At 40.8% G+C, this 21,144-nt stretch overlaps 3 protein-coding genes across 6 annotated transcripts; 1 reads left to right on the top strand and 2 right to left on the bottom strand.

Moving 5' to 3' along the window:
- Positions 1 to 2,228: 2,228 nt before the first annotated feature.
- Positions 2,229 to 9,355, bottom strand: tpte (transmembrane phosphatase with tensin homology). Of its 4 annotated transcripts, none has more exons than XM_034199646.1 (19): positions 9,121 to 9,355; positions 8,573 to 8,663; positions 7,938 to 8,012; positions 7,814 to 7,861; positions 7,558 to 7,719; positions 6,947 to 7,066; positions 6,217 to 6,316; positions 6,006 to 6,069; positions 5,836 to 5,900; positions 5,618 to 5,678; positions 5,453 to 5,534; positions 4,831 to 4,919; positions 4,641 to 4,702; positions 4,472 to 4,552; positions 4,122 to 4,227; positions 3,009 to 3,106; positions 2,829 to 2,924; positions 2,667 to 2,737; positions 2,229 to 2,566 (listed from the first exon to the last, which is right to left on the bottom strand). In XM_034199646.1, the coding sequence occupies exons 2-19, from the start codon at positions 8,617 to 8,619 to the stop codon at positions 2,467 to 2,469; spliced, it is 1,527 nt and encodes a 508-aa protein (XP_034055537.1). In that variant the 5' UTR covers positions 8,620 to 8,663; positions 9,121 to 9,355; the 3' UTR covers positions 2,229 to 2,466. The 4 variants fall into 4 exon arrangements, with proteins under 4 accessions (XP_034055537.1, XP_034055557.1, XP_034055551.1 ...); XM_034199666.1 differs by having other exon boundaries at positions 7,932 to 8,012; positions 9,121 to 9,354; XM_034199660.1 differs by lacking the exon at positions 8,573 to 8,663 and having other exon boundaries at positions 9,121 to 9,317.
- Positions 9,356 to 10,293: 938 nt separating this feature from the next.
- si:ch211-287a12.9 (fibrinogen-like protein 1) lies at positions 10,294 to 12,604 on the top strand. The gene is made up of 9 exons (XM_034199809.1): positions 10,294 to 10,299; positions 10,377 to 10,475; positions 10,745 to 11,012; positions 11,195 to 11,354; positions 11,500 to 11,597; positions 11,688 to 11,776; positions 11,865 to 11,990; positions 12,078 to 12,142; positions 12,424 to 12,604. The coding sequence occupies exons 1-9, from the start codon at positions 10,294 to 10,296 to the stop codon at positions 12,602 to 12,604; spliced, it is 1,092 nt and encodes a 363-aa protein (XP_034055700.1).
- Positions 12,605 to 12,818: 214 nt separating this feature from the next.
- On the bottom strand, positions 12,819 to 20,798 carry LOC117535318 (thrombospondin type-1 domain-containing protein 1). Its single transcript, XM_034199759.1, has 8 exons — positions 20,656 to 20,798; positions 19,800 to 19,916; positions 17,871 to 18,265; positions 16,687 to 17,338; positions 15,651 to 15,812; positions 14,739 to 15,165; positions 14,130 to 14,646; positions 12,819 to 14,033 (listed from the first exon to the last, which is right to left on the bottom strand). Exons 2-8 carry the CDS (start codon positions 19,849 to 19,851, stop codon positions 13,452 to 13,454), a joined length of 2,787 nt encoding a protein of 928 aa, XP_034055650.1. The 5' UTR covers positions 19,852 to 19,916; positions 20,656 to 20,798; the 3' UTR covers positions 12,819 to 13,451.
- Positions 20,799 to 21,144: the final 346 nt, after the last annotated feature.

Raw genomic sequence — 21,144 nt, 5'->3', positions numbered from 1 at the left:
ATAAACAATGATGAACTTCCAAGTGCCTGGTAGAATGCCTCCAGTAGAAAACAAAAAAGGCATCCCACCCCCCATATGAATTGGGCAGAGAGCTCCAGCTCTCTGGGAAAAACGCACAAAGTGCGCATGCAACGGTCCACCAGGTTGCCCTGGTTTGTAGTCCTCGTCGCCTTGACTGCAATACTCTAGCCACACATATTATCCTTGCCATCTTCACTTCTTTTATCAAATTATCCATGTCCGACAAATTATTATCATGAGTCAATCAACCCCACAGTCTATGGTATATCCCCTGTATTCGCGAATTATCACTTTACTCACGACCCTTCAGTCATTCATTCCGTTGTCTCCGCGGATGATAGCTCTCACGTCTGTGGGGTTTAATTGCATCTGGTTCCTCCTCCGATTCTCCTGGGTCGACCACTTGTCCTGCGTCAACTGCCTCTCCAGTATGTCTCGTTCCTCAATTCTTGCGTCAACTCCAAGCTCTTTCAGAGTCGATTGTGCCTCCTCTTTGACAACCTAGGATGGCTTAGAGTAGACGACAGAGTACAGCTACTTGCAATGGGCCTGGTCTACAAGATCCACTACACCTCTATGGTACCCATGTACATGTCAAAATTCTTCCCAAAGGTCAAGGAATACCATGATCATAACACCAGAGGGAGCTCCACAAATCATGTGAAACCCAGATTTGGCACAAAAAAGGGGGAATACACGTTTCGCAATTATGCCACATCAAGGTGGAACGCTCTTCCCACAACTGTAAAGGAAAGTAAAACTATACTTACCTTCAAAACCTCTCTTAAAGAGCACCTTCGGGGGAGAGCATTGCAAAACTGGCCCCGGTAATGGTACAAATCTCAACCTGTTGTACAATGGACAGCTTCCCCCCCCCCCCCCCCATCTATGTATATACTCGCATTTTAGACTCTGTTACTAACTGTACATCTGTAGACTTGGTATGTCTTAAATGTCCGGTTAGGATGTATTAGAACGAAATCTAAAATGAAAATTGTAAATAAGCAATCTGTATGTAAAAAAACACCTGTATGTAAATTGTAAATAAGCCATCTGTATGTCAAATGTGTCTTATATGATATGATGAATTGGAAATGGGGGACCCTGATGTAAACAAGACGAAAGTCTTTCTCTGGTCTGCATCCCCTTAACAATGTTTTGAGCTGTACTGTACCCAATATACAAGCTGTTAATAAACTTTTCAATCAATCAATCAAACCAGTGTGGGGAACACCCTCACTCCCGTGGCCAGGAAAAGCTTCATCTGTGCAGGGGATGGTCACGGTGACTGAGCCTTGATATTCTTCTTCTTCAGTTGCTTAATCACCTCTCGTACTCTCTTCCTTTTTCCTTGCAAGTCCGGGGAGTAATCCTGATCAAAGATTCAAAGTACACCCTCTGGCCCTCGAATTCAATGTCTCGTTGTTTCCATGCCTGTTGCAGTATTATTTGTTTGACACTGAAATCCAGGAATCGCACAATTATGGATCTCGGCGGTGCTGATGACTCTTTTGGCTTAGGAGCAAGGGCTCTGTGCGCTCTTTCGAGTTTAATTTCCGTATCTCCCGGTACCTTTAGCTTCGTGTGTAAGAGTGCGGTTATGAAATACATCATGTCGTCCTTCTCAGCTCCCTCTCTTATTCCGTACATCCTGATATTATTGCGCCGAAGTCGGTTTTCCATGTCATCGCATTTTGCTGCTAAACTAGCCTCTCTCCTGAGTAAGTAGCCCACAGCCCTTTCTTGACGTATGCTTCTGTCTTCCGTGGCGCTCACTCTATTCCCTGCCGTTGTTATTCTTTCATCCAGTTGCACTATTTGCTGTTTTATCTCAGTCATGGACGATTCCAGTCTGTGAAGTGACAGCTTAGTGTCTCACTGTTTTCTTGTCTGAGTTTTCTCAACTCCGCTAGCATCTCTGATTGCTCACGCTACGCATGCTGTCCGTTAGCATTAGCTGCTTTTGGCTAGTTTTCATTTCCTCCTATTTTAGCGTTCTTCTTGGTTTCTCTCTTGCCCTGGTTCATTGAGTTGGGGATTATATAATTCAGTCTAGTGTTCATTTGTCGAATATCTCTTGGGTTTTGGCTATTTTAACCACGGGTCTGACGGAGCTGGGAAATCAAGCGTCTGCTCTTGGCATTACGTAACCGGAAGTCCCTTCAGTTATATTTTAAGATGCTTAAAACAGTTACCACACAAACTGATTCACTGGAAGACATAACATTTAATGGGAATTCTTCACATTATTATACATTTCAGTTTAAGTGCCTCAGCGCTGCAGTCTGACTTAGTGCCTTTCAGATTGTACAACATATTTGATTCATGTAATGCCTCTTCAATTTTAACATTAAACTCATGGTATTCACTGTACCCATTCCAGCTCACCATCAATACAAGTAAAACTAACAAGTCATTTTATCATCTTCAGCTTTCTAAAGGCTCTTATTCAGAGAAGATCATAGAGACACCAAAGTCCTCCTTGTACAGGTTCCAGGTCTTGGGTTTGTGAGGGTTGTCCAGCTCTTCTCTGGATAGAAACAGCCTGTGGATGGAAAACAGTTCACATTCAGCACTAATGTCAACACAGACTAGCAAAAGATTTGAAATGCGGGGCTTAATAAACAATTGCATGAGAAACATACTTGTTATCCTCTATGAAGGAGGTATTGAACCAGAAGTAGAACGGAACATCTTCATATCCTTTCGGAAGACCCTAAGGGGAATGAAAACGAAAGAAGTGAATCATCACGCTAAACACCATCTTAACTTACATGTAGTTCTGAGGTGTAAATGCAAGCACTCACAGCACTCGACTCAAACATGACTTTGACATCCCCTTCAACCACAGGCCCGTTCAGTAGACTGATGACTGCTGCATTGCTGCCCACATCAGGAAATACCTGTTTTTTTAAAAAACACATTCACACTCAACAAATGTATCGGTATGACATGGGGAGTGAATGTGTCGAGTGTGTGAAACTTACTGCGCAGTTCTCCTGTTTGGCACACACACATTGAAACACCAGCTCTTTCTTTACAATTATCTTCACCTTGAGATCACTGCCATTACCTTGACCCACACCTGGGCAGAGGAGAAAAAAACTGTCAGATATTACGACGAAGAGATATATAAAAGGATCAATTACTAGTGATAGCGAGATGAAGCCTTATGAAGCTTTGAAGCTTTCCAGCCAATTGGTTCGCAAAAGGGTTCATCTCATGAGGCTTCATCATGGGCTTCATTTGAACACAAACCCCCCTGTTGGTCAAAGTGTATAAAACAGGCAGATTGGACATCTCAACAGTGTGCTCCATCATCTCATACCGAGTTCCCATTGACTAAAGCCTTAGAATAACTCTAAACAACAAACATAAAATCATATTTTCATGTTAACAATATTGTTTTTATTCCAGTTTAATGATTGTGATTGAAAATCCTAAGGAGGCTGCTAAACATTGCAAAGAGGGATTTGTATTCCTTAATAATATTCGTAAACTTAACCATGTTGTAGCCTGAGAAAGGCTAAACCATATCAAAGAATACATTTGTTAACTACATTATCTCCTTTAGCTGTAGCTTTTATAAACAACAAAAAAGACGTATTGTTCAGTCGTTGAACCAGGGACCCTGCGGTCATGAGTCAACTGCTTTCCAGCTGAGCCACAGCACACACACTAAAGCTCCCTGAAAACACTGCAACATATGTATTCCTGTATTTATTGATGTTTTTATTCCTACATTTATTTATGCTTGTATCTATTTATACTTATGACATGTTCCGACCTCTATAAGTGAGGGTCTGAGCTCTCTTGATTCCATCGTGTCCGGGTACAGGAGGGGTAATATGGTTCTTATTATACATCCATGGGTATTATGAGCGTTGTGGTTCAACCGATCTGAATCGCTTCGTGAAGCAGTCACGTGGTATCGACAGGCAGCGAGGCTTCGTTTGTCATCGATGACGTCACTGGCCCAAAACGATACAAGCCTCGATACATGCTTCACAAAAAGCTTCGGGGATTACTCGACACACGCTCCGAAGCCTCGGCGCAATACGTAACATCACTATCAATTACCCTGACCATTTTGAGTTCACCTGAAATTGAGTGGATGCGGATGCTCTTGATCCTGAGGCTCTTGGGTGGAGGCATCTGTCTGTTGAATTTGGTCTTCATGACCTCGTAGTACCCCACGTACCGACTCTATTGTTCAGACAGTAAAGAGCTGAAACATCTTCACCCAGTGTCCAATGTTTTATATGAAGAAATATTACATGATACAATTGTGTTTTAAGAAAAGGTAAATCCTGTTTATACAGTATGTTGCTTTCACCACATCGTAGTTTCATTTTACCACAGGGAGGCGCTAGTCGGTATATTTTTGTTATGTTCTAAAGTTCTAAAGAAATGCCTCTTTACAAATATTTCCGTCAGAGTGACTTCTTACCTGAGAGGGCGTCTCTACTCCCTGAAACTTTGAGCTTTGACTCTTGTCTGTCCTCCTCTCACCAAAAAAGTCCAGACTATCCTGGTAGACAAACGGAAAGGAATGTAAGAAAGTGTTGGCAAATGTCTTCCTTATTCATTAACCTTGCCTGTACAAATCTGAACTGTACCTGTGCGCTCTCGAACTGGTCGCTGTCAATAAGCCAGGTGCACACCAGAGTACCTGTGCGTCCTGTAAAAGAGAGCAGCAGAAGTTAAACTAAGAGTGAACGTAAACAAATGTACACCAAACTAATGATTTATTTAACTCAAGTTGTTCACAAAACTGATAATTAAACAAGAAGAGGTATGTGTCATCACCTTTCCCTCCTTTGCAGTGAATGGCAATGATGTTTTTGGGATCAGCAGACATCCACTCCCTCACGTTTGCTGTGTATTTCAGCATTTCCCTGAGACAGATAGTGGAACACAGTGGTAAAAGAAAAACATTGAGATAAACTGGCACACTATTACAACACATACTGCTGGTTAATGATACATTTAGTTTATTTTGGTGTTAAAATACTTTGTGGAAAACGTTGCAGTCATTTCACACGCCTTAAAACTGTGAGTTGTCAACCAGGTCAACCTAATACAGCAATATCATGACTGTGATAATAGAAGGGCCTATTGTGAAGCCCTTTAAACTGTGGGTTTTCTCCGGAAGTTTTTCCTTGTATGATGTGAGGGTGTCGTTTTTTCTCATACTGTCGTTTTTTCTCATACTGATATTCTGAACAATCTGTGCTATTGTATTAGCTGTAAAGTGTCTCTAGGCTATTTTTATTATATGTACAGCACTTTGGCTCGACCAAAAATCGTTTATAAATGTGCTATATAAATAAAACTTGATTTGATTTGAAGATGTAATCTAAAGGCTCTCAGTATAATTACAAACAAAGGGGAGAGTGAAACAAGACATCACACAGGAAATGTGACTCACTCCAACGCGGGAACATTGTGGTCATCGATGAACACCCGCTCAACCTTGTAGTGGAAGAACTGCGGGTCGTAGCCCTTCTCACCTGGAAACAAAATATGTTTGTATGGTTTGTGTAGTTCTATTTACAAGGAATGCGACATGTGACGAGAGGAGGTGCCTACTTACTGCACAGGTTGTAAACTTTATAGTGGTCTTCATGTTTAGTGTCTAGGAACCTCGCCACCTCCTGCACAAAAAGAGAGGAAGGATAGGTTTTAGCTCCTGTGGAGGTGTGTAAGAACTGTGGGATTATTTTATGTTAAGTTCCTTGAAATAATTATGCCTATATTTGTTTTAAAATTGCTAAGTGTTATTAGATAAACCTTAAGTGTGCCCAGACTTACCCTGATTGGATTCCTGTAGAAGGACTGCTTTCCAGAGGAGGGGAAAGACATAGCAATGACACGGTCTAGAAAACAAATGTTCCACTTTTTAAAAATTGTTGTCATGTATTTGTATTTTCTGTCATGCACTTATGGAGCTTTTTTTAAGTCATACATCATTTAACACCTACCCGTCACATAGGTAAGGTCAAGGTCAAATCCATCCTTCTGATAGCGACGCTTGTTCTCAGAAACCTGGAAACAAGAATAATGAAATGATGGAAAAGTAGTAGACATTCTCCCAATGATGCAGACGCTATTTCTACACAGCCGCTGTCCTCCAGTTAACTTAAGTACATTCAATGTTTACAGATTACTATGCATCCATGGTGTTGACCTTACCATCCTCCTGGTGACCTTCTCCAGCTCTTTCCTCTGAGCTGCCAGTCTGAAAACCCTCACCAGGATTATTATTCTCAGGAAACGGAAAAACGTCACCACCCTGAGGAAGAAAGAAGTAATATATACTCTTGAATCATTACTCATCATTTCAAAAAATATCGTCAGTGTCAAAGTGTATACTGTAGAGTGATGCTATATATGGGGTTAGGATTGGTTGAAATAAAAACGACATGAACATACTGGAACTGTGTATCAAAATCTCCAAATAACATTATTAATAACAAAAACTCTTCTGAAGCATTATCTTTTTTGTAGTGCCTTATCCCTTGTCACATTAACAGTTATCACACAGAGCTCATTAAGAACTCGTTTTTTTTTTACACTGTTGTTACTTTGACAGGTTGTTTTTTTAATTTAGGGGACTGGACACCAACACAGGTGTTTTTACGATTACCCCGACTGATTACACCTACAGTCAGGTGGAAGCTGGGACCCTACGTGATATCCCCAATCTCTATGAACAGAGGTTAAAACTAATCAATCACAGTTAGTTCACAGACCTGGGGAGCAGTCTAATCAGGAAACATAGGTAAAAACAACTGTGTGGGTGGACTATGAGTGTGTGTGCGCGTGTGTGAGTGTTAATCATTTTTTATCCACTACAATAAAACCAAAGCTTCTAGTCAGTCATGTCTATCAGGTGCATGGAAACGCAGGGGAAAGCAAGTACCTGGGGATCAGATCGGCTCCTGACAGGTCACTGAAGGTGTAGACCATGGTGACCACCAGCGTGATTGCCACAACACATGCGTCTATGATGTTCAACTTGGAGCTGAAGTAAACTTTGAACCTAAAAGGTCAATTAAACAAAACATTAGACAATCAAACCACCCATATCATGCAACTAATAGAGTCTGAATCCAACATTACTGTAATACAAGTATTTTTCAGGCAGGCTACACTTAAACTCTGAGTCATTATGTTTCCCAAACATGGCATCCATTTCCTGTCCAGCTTCCTCTTCTTACTGTAGTTTCCTGTTTAACAGCTAATCACACTTGATTTCTGCTGACAGGGGACTCTGGGAATGTTTGCGTCACTCAACCGTTTCTTAAATTCACTAGGAAGCAATTGTGCAGCTCAAGGAGTAGATAAATTACATGTGCATTTTGGGAAGTAGATTACAAAATATTTCATCCTGTTACAGCAACTACCCAACAGTGCTGCAACTGTCCACCTCCTTACAAAGTCTCATCACATAATTAACACAAGCTTCACAAAAGACAAGATGTTTAAGTGTCTGCACCCCAACTGCATGTAAAGTCTTCTTTTGTCACTTACCCTTCCACATACACCCGCAGGAGAACGTCGGCGAGAAAGAATAAGGAGATGATGAGGGACACGGCTTCTAAGGCATCTCCAACCTCTCTGCTCTTGGTTGGCAGTGCCAAATCCACAATCACCAGCACAAAGTCCACTATGATCAGTATCACTCCAAATATACTGGAGGAAAAGACAAATAGTTCAGTATCATCAAACAAAAACAGGCAACAAGAAAAACACCATTGGCATTTACTCCAAAAGAGTTCACACTCACCGAAATCCAAAAGACATAACAAACGGTGCAATCGTCTTGCGGAAATTGCTGAAAGAACGAGAAATAATTAATGCTTTTCACTTAATGAAGGTACAATGTCCAATCTGAATAAACGTACTGGTACATTGTGTCTGGTTCCACACTGTCATCCTTTCCATCTTCAATCTTCACGTTGGCATCCTCCATCTTTGCAACGTTTCTAATTGATAAAAAGAAAGATGGTTAGACATAAAGAGTGATAGAAGATATGCACACCTTAGATGCACGAGTGACTGGACCCTACACTCTTCCATAAGTGGGTCAAAAAGGACCCGTATTAGAATACTATGTTTTTTTTATGCCATTTTTGTCATTTTGGTTAAGAAAAATTATTTGTATAATATTTAGTATTATATTTTGGTTCACACTAGAAATATTTAATTTTTCACTATTTATAATTTTAGACATTTTGAAAAAAAACGTTGTCCCATACTGTATATTCCATAGAAAATGCATACGGGTCATTTTTGACCCACTTATGGAAGCTTGGGGTAGTAATACAAAAACTACAATTTCTTAAAATTTAAAATTAGAATGGCATGATATCCAAAGCACGTTTTTTGAGGAATAGCTGGAATATGAAATGATAACAACATGTAATTTCAAAGATACTTCAAGAAAACCACCTCACCGAGTCCAAAAACACCCACTTATGCATCCAAGGGTTAAGCAAGCTCAAATAACAACCCCTGCAAAACAGCATGATTAAATAGTCCTCACCCATTTACACCTGAATCTGACCCTGGACTGAAATACACTGAGGACATGATGAGAATGTCTTCCTTCTTGCTTTGTTCAGAACGTGTGGTCTCTGAAAACAAGAGTTCACAACGATTAAAACTCCCTTGTTCAGCATGTTGCTTTTATGTTACAAAGAAAAAGAACAGCTAGAGGGCAAAGACGCTGTGTCCTGTCCTGAAAACTGTATCTCTTCAGGAAAAGTCCACCCTTTAAAAAGCGAGACAAACAAGCTTATCATGAAACTTACAGGATGCATTAGTGCTGCTTTCCTAGCACTAATCACTTAGCAACCTCATTAGTTCTGATTAGCGGTAGATGCAAAACATGTAGGCAAGCAATTAGCAGTTTGTTTAAGAAAAGTTAATTATCTAGCATTCCTCATAAACCTCTAAAAACAACAAGCTCGATCTAACTACACAAACCACCCGCTATTCAGCGTCTCTAACCCGAGCACAGTCGCTTCTCCCCCTTGTTTGTTGACCCAAATTAGCCCCCAAACTCTAGCTAAACTCTCGCCGCCTGCTTACCGTTAGGACAGTCATTCGTATAATTTTACGGCAGTTTGCCTTGTGACTTCTTCTTGTGAGGACAAAGGAAGACGGTTCAAAGGTTAACCGGGTAGATTTTTTTCCTGTCCATCCACTTTCCTCTTCGTTTTTTGCTAACGTAGCGGTTTTGGACTTCCTGGAGCACTGAGTGAAAAACGCTCAGCTCTTTTCTCGATACTCTCTTTTCTCATCACAACCACTTTCACACGAAAACTGACTGGGTCTAACATTCCATTTCAAAACTTTCTACCATTATCTGATTTAAAACAGGCTGCTGCAGCCCTCTCATATCTCCCTCCTCTCTGCAACATCTGGTTTTAATTTAAATCGCATTCTCAAACACCAACATATTCCTTACCGAGTTGGAGTATTTCAATGGCAACAGTGTGGAACATGTGTGAAAATTATATTTCACAATGAAAGGTGAGAGCCATTGAAGTCCATATTGATAAAAGGGAAAAGCAAAATGTAGGCCAAACTGGAGAAAATATGGTGGGGTAAATTCTTTAAAAAGTCACAGTGCTTAAAAAACCCGTAGAAAAATCAACTGGTAGGCTATATTGAATAAAACAATTAAATGGGTTACTGAAAATAGATTGTAACTTTACCATACCACAAACTAACACAAGGGGGAGCCATATCCAGAGAACACATTGTGAACTTGCTACTTTGTTGTTGTTCCTTTTCAAATGTACTTTTGGTCTTTTGAAATTATCAAGTTGAAAACATTTTTACTGCAAGGCTGACAACTCCCTCTTTCTCTCAGTTATGACTTTCTCTATTCTATCTTCTGCATTACTTTGAATCAATGTCCTCATTTTTTTATGTTGAAGGGAGGTTAACCCTCATCAACTGAACCCTTTTTGCAAGGGTCAAATTGATTTATTTTCAATTAAGACATTGGGTCCTACATTGGCATATATAATTGATTTAAGGGGAAAAGTGGTATATTCATAAAATATGTATTCACCAAAAAAGGAGAGTACTTTGTTAGTACGTCAAACTGGCTCGAGTTCAGTGTTTCACAAGGTTGGTCCATTCTGGATCCTCTAATGTGTACCATGCAGAACCGGCAGCCTATAAATAATACTGACGCATATTTTGAGGAAAAGAACACTGCACTTGGAGAAAACAAGGGAGACGTTTCGTAATATGAAGGTAGGCTGGTGCACAGATTTATAATCAAAGTAGCTTATCTTGATATTCTTAAATACATAATTTGTTTATTATTTCAGACTAACAATGCAGTAAGGGACTTTTTCCAAAAGGTCATGCCGGTGTTGCTGTTGTTAGCTCTGGTGTGCCCAACCATGGCTTCTTCTTCTCCGGTGTCAGTATGTAGCTTTTCCTACTTTTTAAGCACTGCAGGTTCCCTGCTTTTGTATTGATATTGAAAAACATATTTTTTAAGCAAAAATGACAAGCAGAGCTGCTAAAGAACTGTCCTTCTTAGAAAGTCGAGATTCCATGTGAATAAAAACTGATTTATAGATGGCTTTAGATGCGGCCCTTAGCTTTTGCTGGCTCCTCCATGGGTACAAGTATAGTATTGAACAAAGGTAGAAATGTCATTTATAAGCTGAAATTGTGTTCCTAATTGAAGGCATCGGACTCATGTGGGCCAGAAGTTGCAGCTCTCAAGCGCAGCATAAGAAAACTGGAGAATCAACTCTTGATCGGGACTTGGCAGGTGGAGCACATGCAGACACACAAATACTTTCAGGCATTTCAACCTCCCATGTCTGATCCTGAACCTGAAACGGACACAGCCCTCGGTGTAAACCACACCAGCAGTGGGATATTAGACAACTCTAATATGACACTGATGAATCCACTTCCACCAGCAGGAAACTTAATTGTCCATGACAAAGGTAAGAAAAGCTCACAGATGATTATTTTAAGTATAAGAGTTGTCATGTGCAGTGATGTACAGAGTCTACAGTGCATGATAGACTCACATAGCTCCATATTATGCAACATGAAGTATATTATGGAGGTATGGATGACAATCAGCAACCATTAAGGCCTTTTCAATGCTATTTTATCTTATCAGACTGTTCTGAGCTGTTTGACAGGCTGAAACCACCAAGTGGCTTTTACCGCATCAGACCAAAAATCCACCAGGAGCCTTTTTTGGCCTACTGCGATATGGAGGATGGAGGAGGATGGACTGTGTTTCAGAGACGTCGACATGGAAAAGTTGACTTCAACAGGTATTTAAGCAAAGAAACGAACCTACGTAGATTAAGTGGGGGGAAACAATTAAAGTCCTAAAAGCCTTGAATGCCTATATTATCATTGGGGAGCTTACACAGCTGTTTCAATTGAGGTAAATATCTGTCTCAATTCTCTTTTTAGAGACTGGGTGGACTACAGAGATGGCTTTGGTGACTTCAAGCTGTGGAATGATGAGTTTTGGTTGGGGAATGAGCACATGTATTCTCTACTCTCAGATGGTCAGAAAAGAATGAAATACCAGAATATCTTTTTATAATGTTCTGCCTGTTTGGTTTCTCATATTTTGCTTATTCATTTTTGCCCTGAAGGTAAGAACCTAGTGAAGATAGATCTCATGGACTGGGACGGGAAGAGAAGTTATGCATTTTATAACAACTTCAGGATCACTGACGAAGCCGTAAGATATGGTTTTACAGTTTTGTTCAATCCTGTCAGAAGTTACAACGTTTCCCAACAAACATCACTTCCTCTAATGCCTATTGCAGGACAAGTATCGTCTCCAGTATGGGCTCTATAGTGGGCAAGCTGGAGATGCTCTGACAGGAGGTGGGGGGATGGTGGAGCAGTGGTCTGCTGGCCTCAGTGGCATGCAGTTCAGCACTAGAGATCAGGTTAGTCTTCTATTAACATTGTCAATTTATAATTTTAATAACTGTAAGATTATAGACTATTTTAACACTGATGATAATCATTGACAGGACAATGACCGTTACGTTCAAGGCAGCTGTGCTCAGGAGAATAAGGCAGGCTGGTGGTTCAACAGGTGAGGCCTTTCAGATAAATCCAATTGTTGATCTGTCTGCTATCTTCCTTCTGCTTGTTTGCACAAACATTATAACATTCTGGAACACAAAGTATTACTGTATCGGGTTTTGTGAATCACGGAAAAATACTGCCGAGGACACATTTCTTTACAAATTATTCCAAAATCAAAAAATAAGTTTAAGACACAAAAGCTTTAAAAAAAAAAAGGTTAAATCGCTTTGATTTTCATTTTAGAAAATGTAACATCCTTGACATTTTGTACTAACCTTTTATCTACAGATGTCATGCAGCCAACCTTAATGGGAATTTCTACCGCAAAGGGAAGTACAAGGGCCAGCAGGACAATGGTGTGGTGTGGGGGACCTGGAGGGGCCTTTGGTATTCCCTCAGACACACCGCCATGAAGGTGCGGCCTCTGGTTTTCTTGGATGTCATGGGCAGTGGAGCAGGAGAAATGTAAACGTCACACTTCATATTCCCTTGTGTGTCTCAAAAGCGAGGGCAAAGACTGATTAATATCTTTGTGTTCAATTGTTTGGCTTTGCTTCACACCTTGAAACCATTATCACATGTTAATGATAGTAAAGTATCTTCTACTTTCCAGTAAGTACTATCTTCTATAAGTGTATTTTCTAATGTTACTCATAATAATAAAACAATCTTCAAAACAGCCATAATGCCTCACTGACATTTATAAATTTGTTTGCCCAAAAACATAACTGCATACTTTTGCTCTTCCTTGTGCATTTCTGCAGAAAATACATGACAATTTCTTGACACTGCATGACCATTTTTCCCTAAACAACATAGTATATCATCGTGAAAGTGGTTTTCACCAAAGCAACGTTTTCTATGCTTACTGTACAGCAAAACTTCACAGCTTAAAATCAGCATAATTCAGTAATGTCGAACAAAAAGACTAATATGTCTTCTTTAGTCTTTTGAATACTGTCATTGATAGGGCTTGTGTTTAACAGTGCATACACCAGTACAATGCCATGATGTACTGGTGTTTGACTTATAGTGGTAAACAGTAAACCATTACATTTGAACAAAGATAATTTTTTCTTAAGAAGTACAAATGTTTTCGAACGCATATCAACTTTGGCATATTAAAAAGTAACAGTTAAAAAAAAGAAAATGTTCCAGTTAAAAAAGGAAACTAAATGTGTTAACATCTGTTCTTATAGATAAACTCTTGTTTAATGTACTGTACAAAACCATTTTCAAGTTTCACAGATACATCAGAAAGGAATAATGTAAGGAAAGGATAAACGCTAATGGCAATTCCTGTGTAGTACAAATCTCTACTCCTCTTCCCCTACATATGCTGAGGACAGATCGAGGTCCAGCATCCTCTGCTCGGCCTCACTCAGCCTGTAGCCGCCGGACATGGGCAGAGAGTTGCAGCGACCTGTCCTCTGCTCCGTGGGCGTTGCACTAAAGGTGGAGCTGCGCTGCCGGCCCCTGACCCCCGAGCATGACTGAGCCTCCTTTAATTTGCGAGCCAGGATGTTCCTCTGGATAGGCGACGGGCCACGGCGGTTCCAGTTCTGCTCGGCCCGCTCTGCCCGATCAACACTCAGGTGTTGAGGCCCTGCTGCCGGACCCCCTATCCCAGAGATTCCCTGTCCACCTCCACTGAGGTCTGCTTTAACATGTTTCTCAGAGGCTGAAATGTTGTTTGTGTTGGTTCCTGTGTGTTTGATTTCATTGTTGTGTGAAGTCGCAGCTGTGTCTATCCACGGTTTCCTTTGGTCATTCCTCTGGGGTCTGGATTTATCCCAGTCTGGGGTCCCGTGCTCTGGAATGGGGTAGGAGCTGTATGACTGCCTGTCTCGTCCTCCTTTATTCCAACAACTACCTTCAGGAAGGGTCCGAGATCCCACCTAAACAAGAGATGGTTGTTAATTAAAAAAGGCAGACTACAAATGATAACCCCATATACAGTAATATATACACATACATAGATGTAGATAGAATACCTGTGTCATGCTCCTTTCTCTAAACTGCCTGGAGTGTACAGAGGATAGAGGTTGGGGTTTGGTGTCATTAAAACTGGAGGTCCGGCGGAAATTTGGATTCTTATGATAGGAGTTTCCAATCTCTGCATCTCCCCCTCCTCCTCTGAGACCTGATAACCCACTCCTCTCTACCATCTCCACCCAGTCTGCAGTGCGGTCCCGCCTATTTGAGATGCCCCCTCTTGCATGGGCGGAGGCAGAAGGACCTAAGACCAGCTCCACTCTGGGACTCAGTCGGTCCGGCGTGGCCCTAGGAGTCTGCGATTGAAAATAATTGTGGTTTGCGTCGTCCTGGAGGTCTAACGGGATCGCGGGGTGAGTAAATCCAGTTGGTGTAGGGATAAGCGAGCTTGTGGGCGAAGCAGATGTCTCTACCAGGGTGTCATGGACTGGGCTTGAAGAGACATGGTAGAGCTGAATGGCCTCTCTTATACCCTTCTTCTTCATCTCTTTCAACTGCTGCTGAGCCAATCGGTACCTAAAGACAATAATATTGATATTTATTTTACTGAATGACAGAATACGTTTCCCAATGATGTGTAATAAGAGAAAGCATTATTCTAAACATACCCGAATATTGGTGGCAACAGCTTCTGACATGTGGGGGAAAGCCTTTCTGGGTCCTGTGAGAGAGGTACAACCAGGGTCTGTGGGAGAGGCTGACTACCCAAAGAAGGCCTGTCTTTCTGGGCTACACCCACACCCACACCTATACCCCCCTGTAGTCCATGGCCATCAATCAGGCTGGGTCTTTGGAGGCTGTGGCCAAAAATGGACGCCTCATCGGAGAGCTTGCGTCCTCCAGGGGAATGCATGGAGCCTCTGTGGACAGAGTTGCACTGGGGGGTCTTGCAAAGCTTCCTCCACAAAGTCACCACAACAGTAGCCAGAATCACAGCCAGGCAAAGGGAGATACCGGCCACCACAACTATGTTACCACCAAGGGGTGCTGCACCAACACCCACAGGGGGGAGGGATGGAGAAGGAGTAGGCAACACTGGGACAAAAGGGAGACAATTATGTTAATATGACAAGTATGCATCACATCGTTTTTTTTTATGTTCTAGTCTAGAAAAGATGAGGAAATGTGAGATTTTCTGGAGAAATTGTAGGAACAGAGAATCAGAATCAGAATTAAGTTTATTGCCAGGTACATTTACACATACAAGGAATTTGCTTTTGTATCTGGTGGTGCGAACATACACAATGTAACAAAATAAGTTGCAAAGTAAGTAGAAAAATAATATATATAAGTATAATAAAAAATATGTATTTTTAAGAAACAATTTAGCATTAAAAAAGAATGCTAAAGTATTTACACCACATTTAAATGTAACTATACAAATAAACTTAAAAGTTAAAAGTAAAAAACACTTCGGACAATGAGTTTATGGCAAACTACAGTGTATTATATTTTGTGGAGGGATGTGCAAAAATGTGCAAAAAGAGTAAAGCAAGGAGATAAGGGATGAAGAGACTGACCCACACAGTTCTCCAGTGAGCAGAGGGACTGTTCCTTCACCATGCCCGTACACTGCATCCCCCCCACACCTGAGGGCAGCAAACACTCGCGCTCTCGCTCCCTCACCCCCTCTCCACAGCTCACACTGCACACACTCCATGGCAGCCACGGGCCCCATGACTCTGCGAAACACAAATTCGATTTTTAAATTGCAGATACATTTCTAAATGTACAAGCATAAACTTTGAGTTCTTTTCTTGCAATGCTAGGATCATAAAAGAAAAACTACAATATGGAATTAAAAAAGGCTCAACCATCATATAACATTGACTAGTTAATGCTTTGTCCCCAAAATAGACAAAGTGAAAGAAGCAACTTTATATAACAAGAATGTGATAGTTCAATGAATCTCCATTTAATGTGTTATGTCATAAAATATGTGTGGCCTATGAACAAAACATGTGTTGGTTGCTGTATCTGAATACATTGACAATGTGTGATCTCATTACAGTAGGTCACGCTTCACTTTAATACCAAAAAAAAGATTATAAGTATTTTAGTCTTGCAATCCCTAAAATATAATGTATTGAAACTTTTTTGTTTTAAGTTTAACTGCATAATTACTATTGGTGAACCTTATGAGGTTGTCATCTTTTGTCACGATGCAATGTCCACCCTAAACAGGATAGTGCTATTTTTAAATATGGAATGACAGCGTGACAATGAGCCGCAGATACAATACCAGGAACTGGAAAGCCTAGCAGCTCAATGGTATCCAGCCATCATTCATTTGTATTGTAACACCTGTGCTTCTGATATTGTGACGTAAAGTTACAATATGATGTAGTTAAGTAAAAATGACTTATATGGAAAATGCCTAGTCTTTAATGAGACAATTTCTTAACCATTGACTTTCCAGCAACAGATGCATTTTTGGAAAACGTGGAAGAATAAGGAAAAATATATCTTCCCTTCAAAATGAATGTTATAAAACATCACAGTGTAAATGTTCATTGCAGCTGTCAAATATAAATGTATGAATTCATTCAATCTCACCTGCACTCTTGTGAACCACCAAACAGGTCTGTGCAGGACTAGGGGAACGACTGAAGTTGAAAACGAAGCGAAAGCAGTACTTGTACCTCCCTGGGTCAAACACAGAACAGTTGAACTCAGTCTCATTCTCGCCCTGAGTCAGCCAGTTATAGGCCAACAGAGGTGAGGAGGGCTCCTCTGGTCCTGGTGCTGTTCCCCCTGCATCCATCCCAGAGGAGACAGCAACGCCTCTCCCAACACCTGCATCCTTATAAAGCATCACTTTCCCATTGACGTGCACACAAGGTGGGGTTATCAGTTTAACAGTCATAGTTCCTTCACAACCACTCCTGTAGGCATTGGTGTTTTCCACTAGCAGCTTATAGGAGAAGATACGGGACAGGTAGAGAGGCCCGGAGCTCTTCACATCCTGCGCTGCATGAGGAGAGCGTAGAGACACTCGTATGAAGTCTCGCTCTGTGAAGGGGAAGGCGCAGGACAGCTCTACACTCTGGGAGCGGAGGGGTTTGATTGAGTGTTGTTTGCGGGCTTTGACCTTGTCGATGGTGATCCGTCCTATCTGGTTGTACTCCATGTAGCTGACTTCTAGGAGGAGAGCCGAGTCAATACCGCTGGAGCAAGCCTGAAAGTGTTCATTGGTGGATATCCCAACCTGGAGAGAAACAGACAAAAGTATGAATCACTGTGGTCATTATTCTGCAGCAAAAGAAAGACTATTATGCAAAATCCACTTTTTCATGTCTTGTATACATAAACATGTTTGATGTCCCCTCTGTGTAAAGATATTCTGGAAGTTTCAGGAAAAAAGATTCTCTCTCTTTTTGTCCTGATCCATTTCTATAAAAACCTGTCTCAAAATGAGCCGATCACATTTTGGCCACTTTCTGATGTCATAATGTTTTTTTGGCTTGTGTAACCATTAGCCAATCACCAACCAAGGTAACCCCCCCCCAAATCTCTCTCAGAAGGGCGTGGAGAGGGGCTCCTTATTTTTCATCTAAAGTAACAGACAGAGAATCAGCACTTTTGAAACAGGGCTGAAACAGAGGGGATTATGGGATGCTGCAATGATCTGTTTGGTGTTTCAGCCAAACACTTCAGAGACATGTTTTGTATATCTGAGACCTGTAATATATTAATGACAAAGAGTATAATAGGGGACCTTTAAGAGCAGTTTGTCTTGCCTGAAAAGATCCCGAGTGATTTCCGGCCCTGTCCACAGCGATGTGAAAGGTGGGCCACTGCACCTGCAGTTCTGAACTCCACCACCAGGTAGTACTTTCCACTCGACTGTCATGTGTGCCATTAGCAGGAGAAACAGCCGAGGTGCTGGTCTGCCTCAACTGGAACCGGAAAGTTCCTGCGTACAGGAAGCAAGAACAGTTGAACTCCACCCTGCCAGCCGATTGGTTGTCGGGGAGAGTCCTGGTCTGAATGGTGGTGTTGGTTTCCGTGTTGACCAGAGAGAGGCTCGTGTTGCAGGCCGTGCTGCTGTTGGATTTTGTGCTGAAGTCCACAAATACACTGGCATTGCTAAGGGCAACGTGCAAGGAGGGCCAGATATTGAGCCCTGCAAAAGCTACAGGAAAGGATGCACAGAAGTGAGAGAGCAAAATGAGAGATCATGTTACATTTTTCTTGTTCATGCATCCTACACAAAAATGGTCAACCGATGAAAAAATGTTGTGTCACAGATATTTTTATTGTTTCTTTGTGTATTTTATATCTGCTTTTGTATATATTTCTTGATACGACTTTGCAAGTTGTCTGTTACTGTGGATAAAGTGTGTTTCACTGAAGAAAAATTAACCAGAAACGTTCTGGTTCATTTTACTTCAGTGATTTAATAACATGACATTTAAATGAAATTTTTTTTATCATAACGTTTGTCTGGAATTGGACATATAGTCTGGGGACGTATAAGATAGCTTGTGTAGTTAATGTTTCAAATGTATGGAAAGTGGTAGTTATAGGGGAACATTGTTTATTTGAAACCAATCAATTTGGGAGAGTTAGTTGTTGGTGTCACTTTTGACAAAATAACAATGCATCATGATTTATAATACAAACAAATGTAATTTACAATATTCAATCATTACAAAAATGATTTATGTATAGGCCTACTGTCTTTTTCCAAGTCACATTCACTTCCATTGTATTGACCACAAAGCCACTAATGATGGAATTTGCCCATTACAACTTAATAATAAATGTTAAGCACAGACACTGTGGGTCCACTAAAACAAATTATAGGCATACGCTTCATATTTTACACAATTACACAAAATAGGTTAAACATTTAGTTGTTAACTATACCGGTACTTCTGAGTATTTTAACCTATTACAATAACCCCACCAGGGGAAAAGTTAATATACTGAAGTACGGTAACATATTTTATCAGCAATTGTCCTGCGTAGTGTGTGAAACATGTTGTGCAAACTCTGCATCCTCACAGAGCAAAGAGGGTGTGGGAAGAGGAGCACCTTTTATAGCCCCGTCATTCCTTTCTCCAGGGTGGTAGAACACGTTTAATTTATGATGTGTTAGCATGTTCAGATGAAATAGAAATCTGCATCCTTGCAAAGATAGTCATGTTATTAAGATAGTTTAGTGCAGGGGTGTCCAAACTTTTTTCACCGAGGGCCACATTCAGACAAATATACTAAGGGCTGGGCCGCTCCCTAGAGGTATATTGCCTCAAAAGTTCAGTTACTTAGTAAATTATTCTTGTGAGTGTTGGCAGCTCATCCCTTAAAACAGAAACCTCAGAGTGATTATAATAAGGAGAAATAGGAAGGGTGTATTTCAAGCTTGTTATGTAAATAAGTAAATGGGCTTTTTTCTTATCAACTAAGATATGTTAGAAAATGTTTCCAACTTTAATTGACTGTATTTATTTGAAAAGTGATCTTATTAACACATGAATACTACTGTGTAATATATGTTTACATTTATAGTTAAGAAGTACAATATAAGACAAGCTCAAGTTTCATTTGTGGGCCATATTTCATTATACTGTTTGTAATTTGCTGAGGGCCGATTCAAAATGGTCCGCGGGCCGCATTTGGCCCCCGGGTCGTAGTTTGGACACCACTGGTTTAGTGAGACTCACCATATCCCATGAGTGCCAGCAGGAAGGGCAGCAGTGAGACAGCTTGTGGCATTCCGATGTCTGTGCCTCTGTTTTCTCCTTCACCACATGACCTTCCTCTTCCACCATCCCTGACCTCTACAAATCAGAAATCCAAAATATAGAAATATTCCACGAGAAAGCAGCAGGCAATAAGCAAACACACTTGTTGGAGTTAGCAGACAGGAGAAGGTATGGAAGGCGTAGCACACTGATCTGAGGTCTGCAAGACAGGAAGGCTAAAGCATGGAGCTGTGACCCTGGGTTCTCTGGATTTACAGTGGCGTCTTCCTTTTCCTCCCAACTTCACAATGGGTAGCCCGTGGAGAGCTGCCATCAACACAGAACTGTAGAAGTTGCCAATAACAAATATTTGTCCAAATTATTATTTGGATGGTTTGTTTGGGTTTTCTCGATTTTTCCTTAGTCACACAATAAACCTCTTACTATCTCTGAAACAAATCCCAAACTTGATATTTGGCACCAGATTGCTACAATTTACATTTTAAACTCCTATTTAAATATAAAAACAATTTGGGCCTGCTTTAATTCAGCCATAGACTAATCAAAAACGTTGTGGTTGCAATTAATCACATCAAATGGATCAAAAAGTGTGCCTAATATTAATTCTCATGGTGAAGACTCTTATAGCCTACAGAGTCAACTCAACACCCATTATCTTTTTCATACGTCCATTATACTTTACTGAAATGTGTGCTTAGCCACTGGGAAGACCGAATTTATAAAAATAATATCACACATTATTCTAAACCTGAGTGCTAAAGATAAGGGGTCATAATCGTCATGGTTTTTAAGATGGATAATACGGATTACTCACATTTCTTGTTGACTCAGCACAGCATTATTTCTATCCAATATTCCAACACAGAAACCGGGAACAACACTCCCTCCATGCGCTGGTAATACATTTCTTGTCAGAACGGCAGTGGCAGTCGACGGGACAGAATCAGCCCAACAGAGTTCTCCGGAGGCGCGCGCCTGTGTCGGGAGCGCGTGAGGGAGATCCGCTCACGGCTCAGATACTTCACGGTCAGCGGGCCTATTGAATACTCTTTTTGAGACTCACAAATGTGTTCCTTACATGTTTTTTTTGTGTATGTATATACAATTCTGAAAAACATTAAGAGACCACTGCAACATTATCCGTTTTTCTGGTTTTACTATTTATAGGTATGTGTTTGAGTAAAATGAACATTTTTGTAATTCTATAAACTAGGCCTACTGACAACATTTCTCTGTGGTGAAATTCAAAAGACACTATATGGAATGGCTGCCAGACATGTAGATATTGAGATTTAAGAAAAAT

Source organism: Gymnodraco acuticeps, unplaced genomic scaffold (genome assembly GCF_902827175.1).
Source record: "Gymnodraco acuticeps unplaced genomic scaffold, fGymAcu1.1, whole genome shotgun sequence".
NCBI lineage: Eukaryota > Metazoa > Chordata > Actinopteri > Perciformes > Bathydraconidae > Gymnodraco > Gymnodraco acuticeps.
The sequence above is the reverse complement of the archived record's forward strand: the minus strand, read 5'-3'. Positions and strand labels throughout refer to the sequence as shown.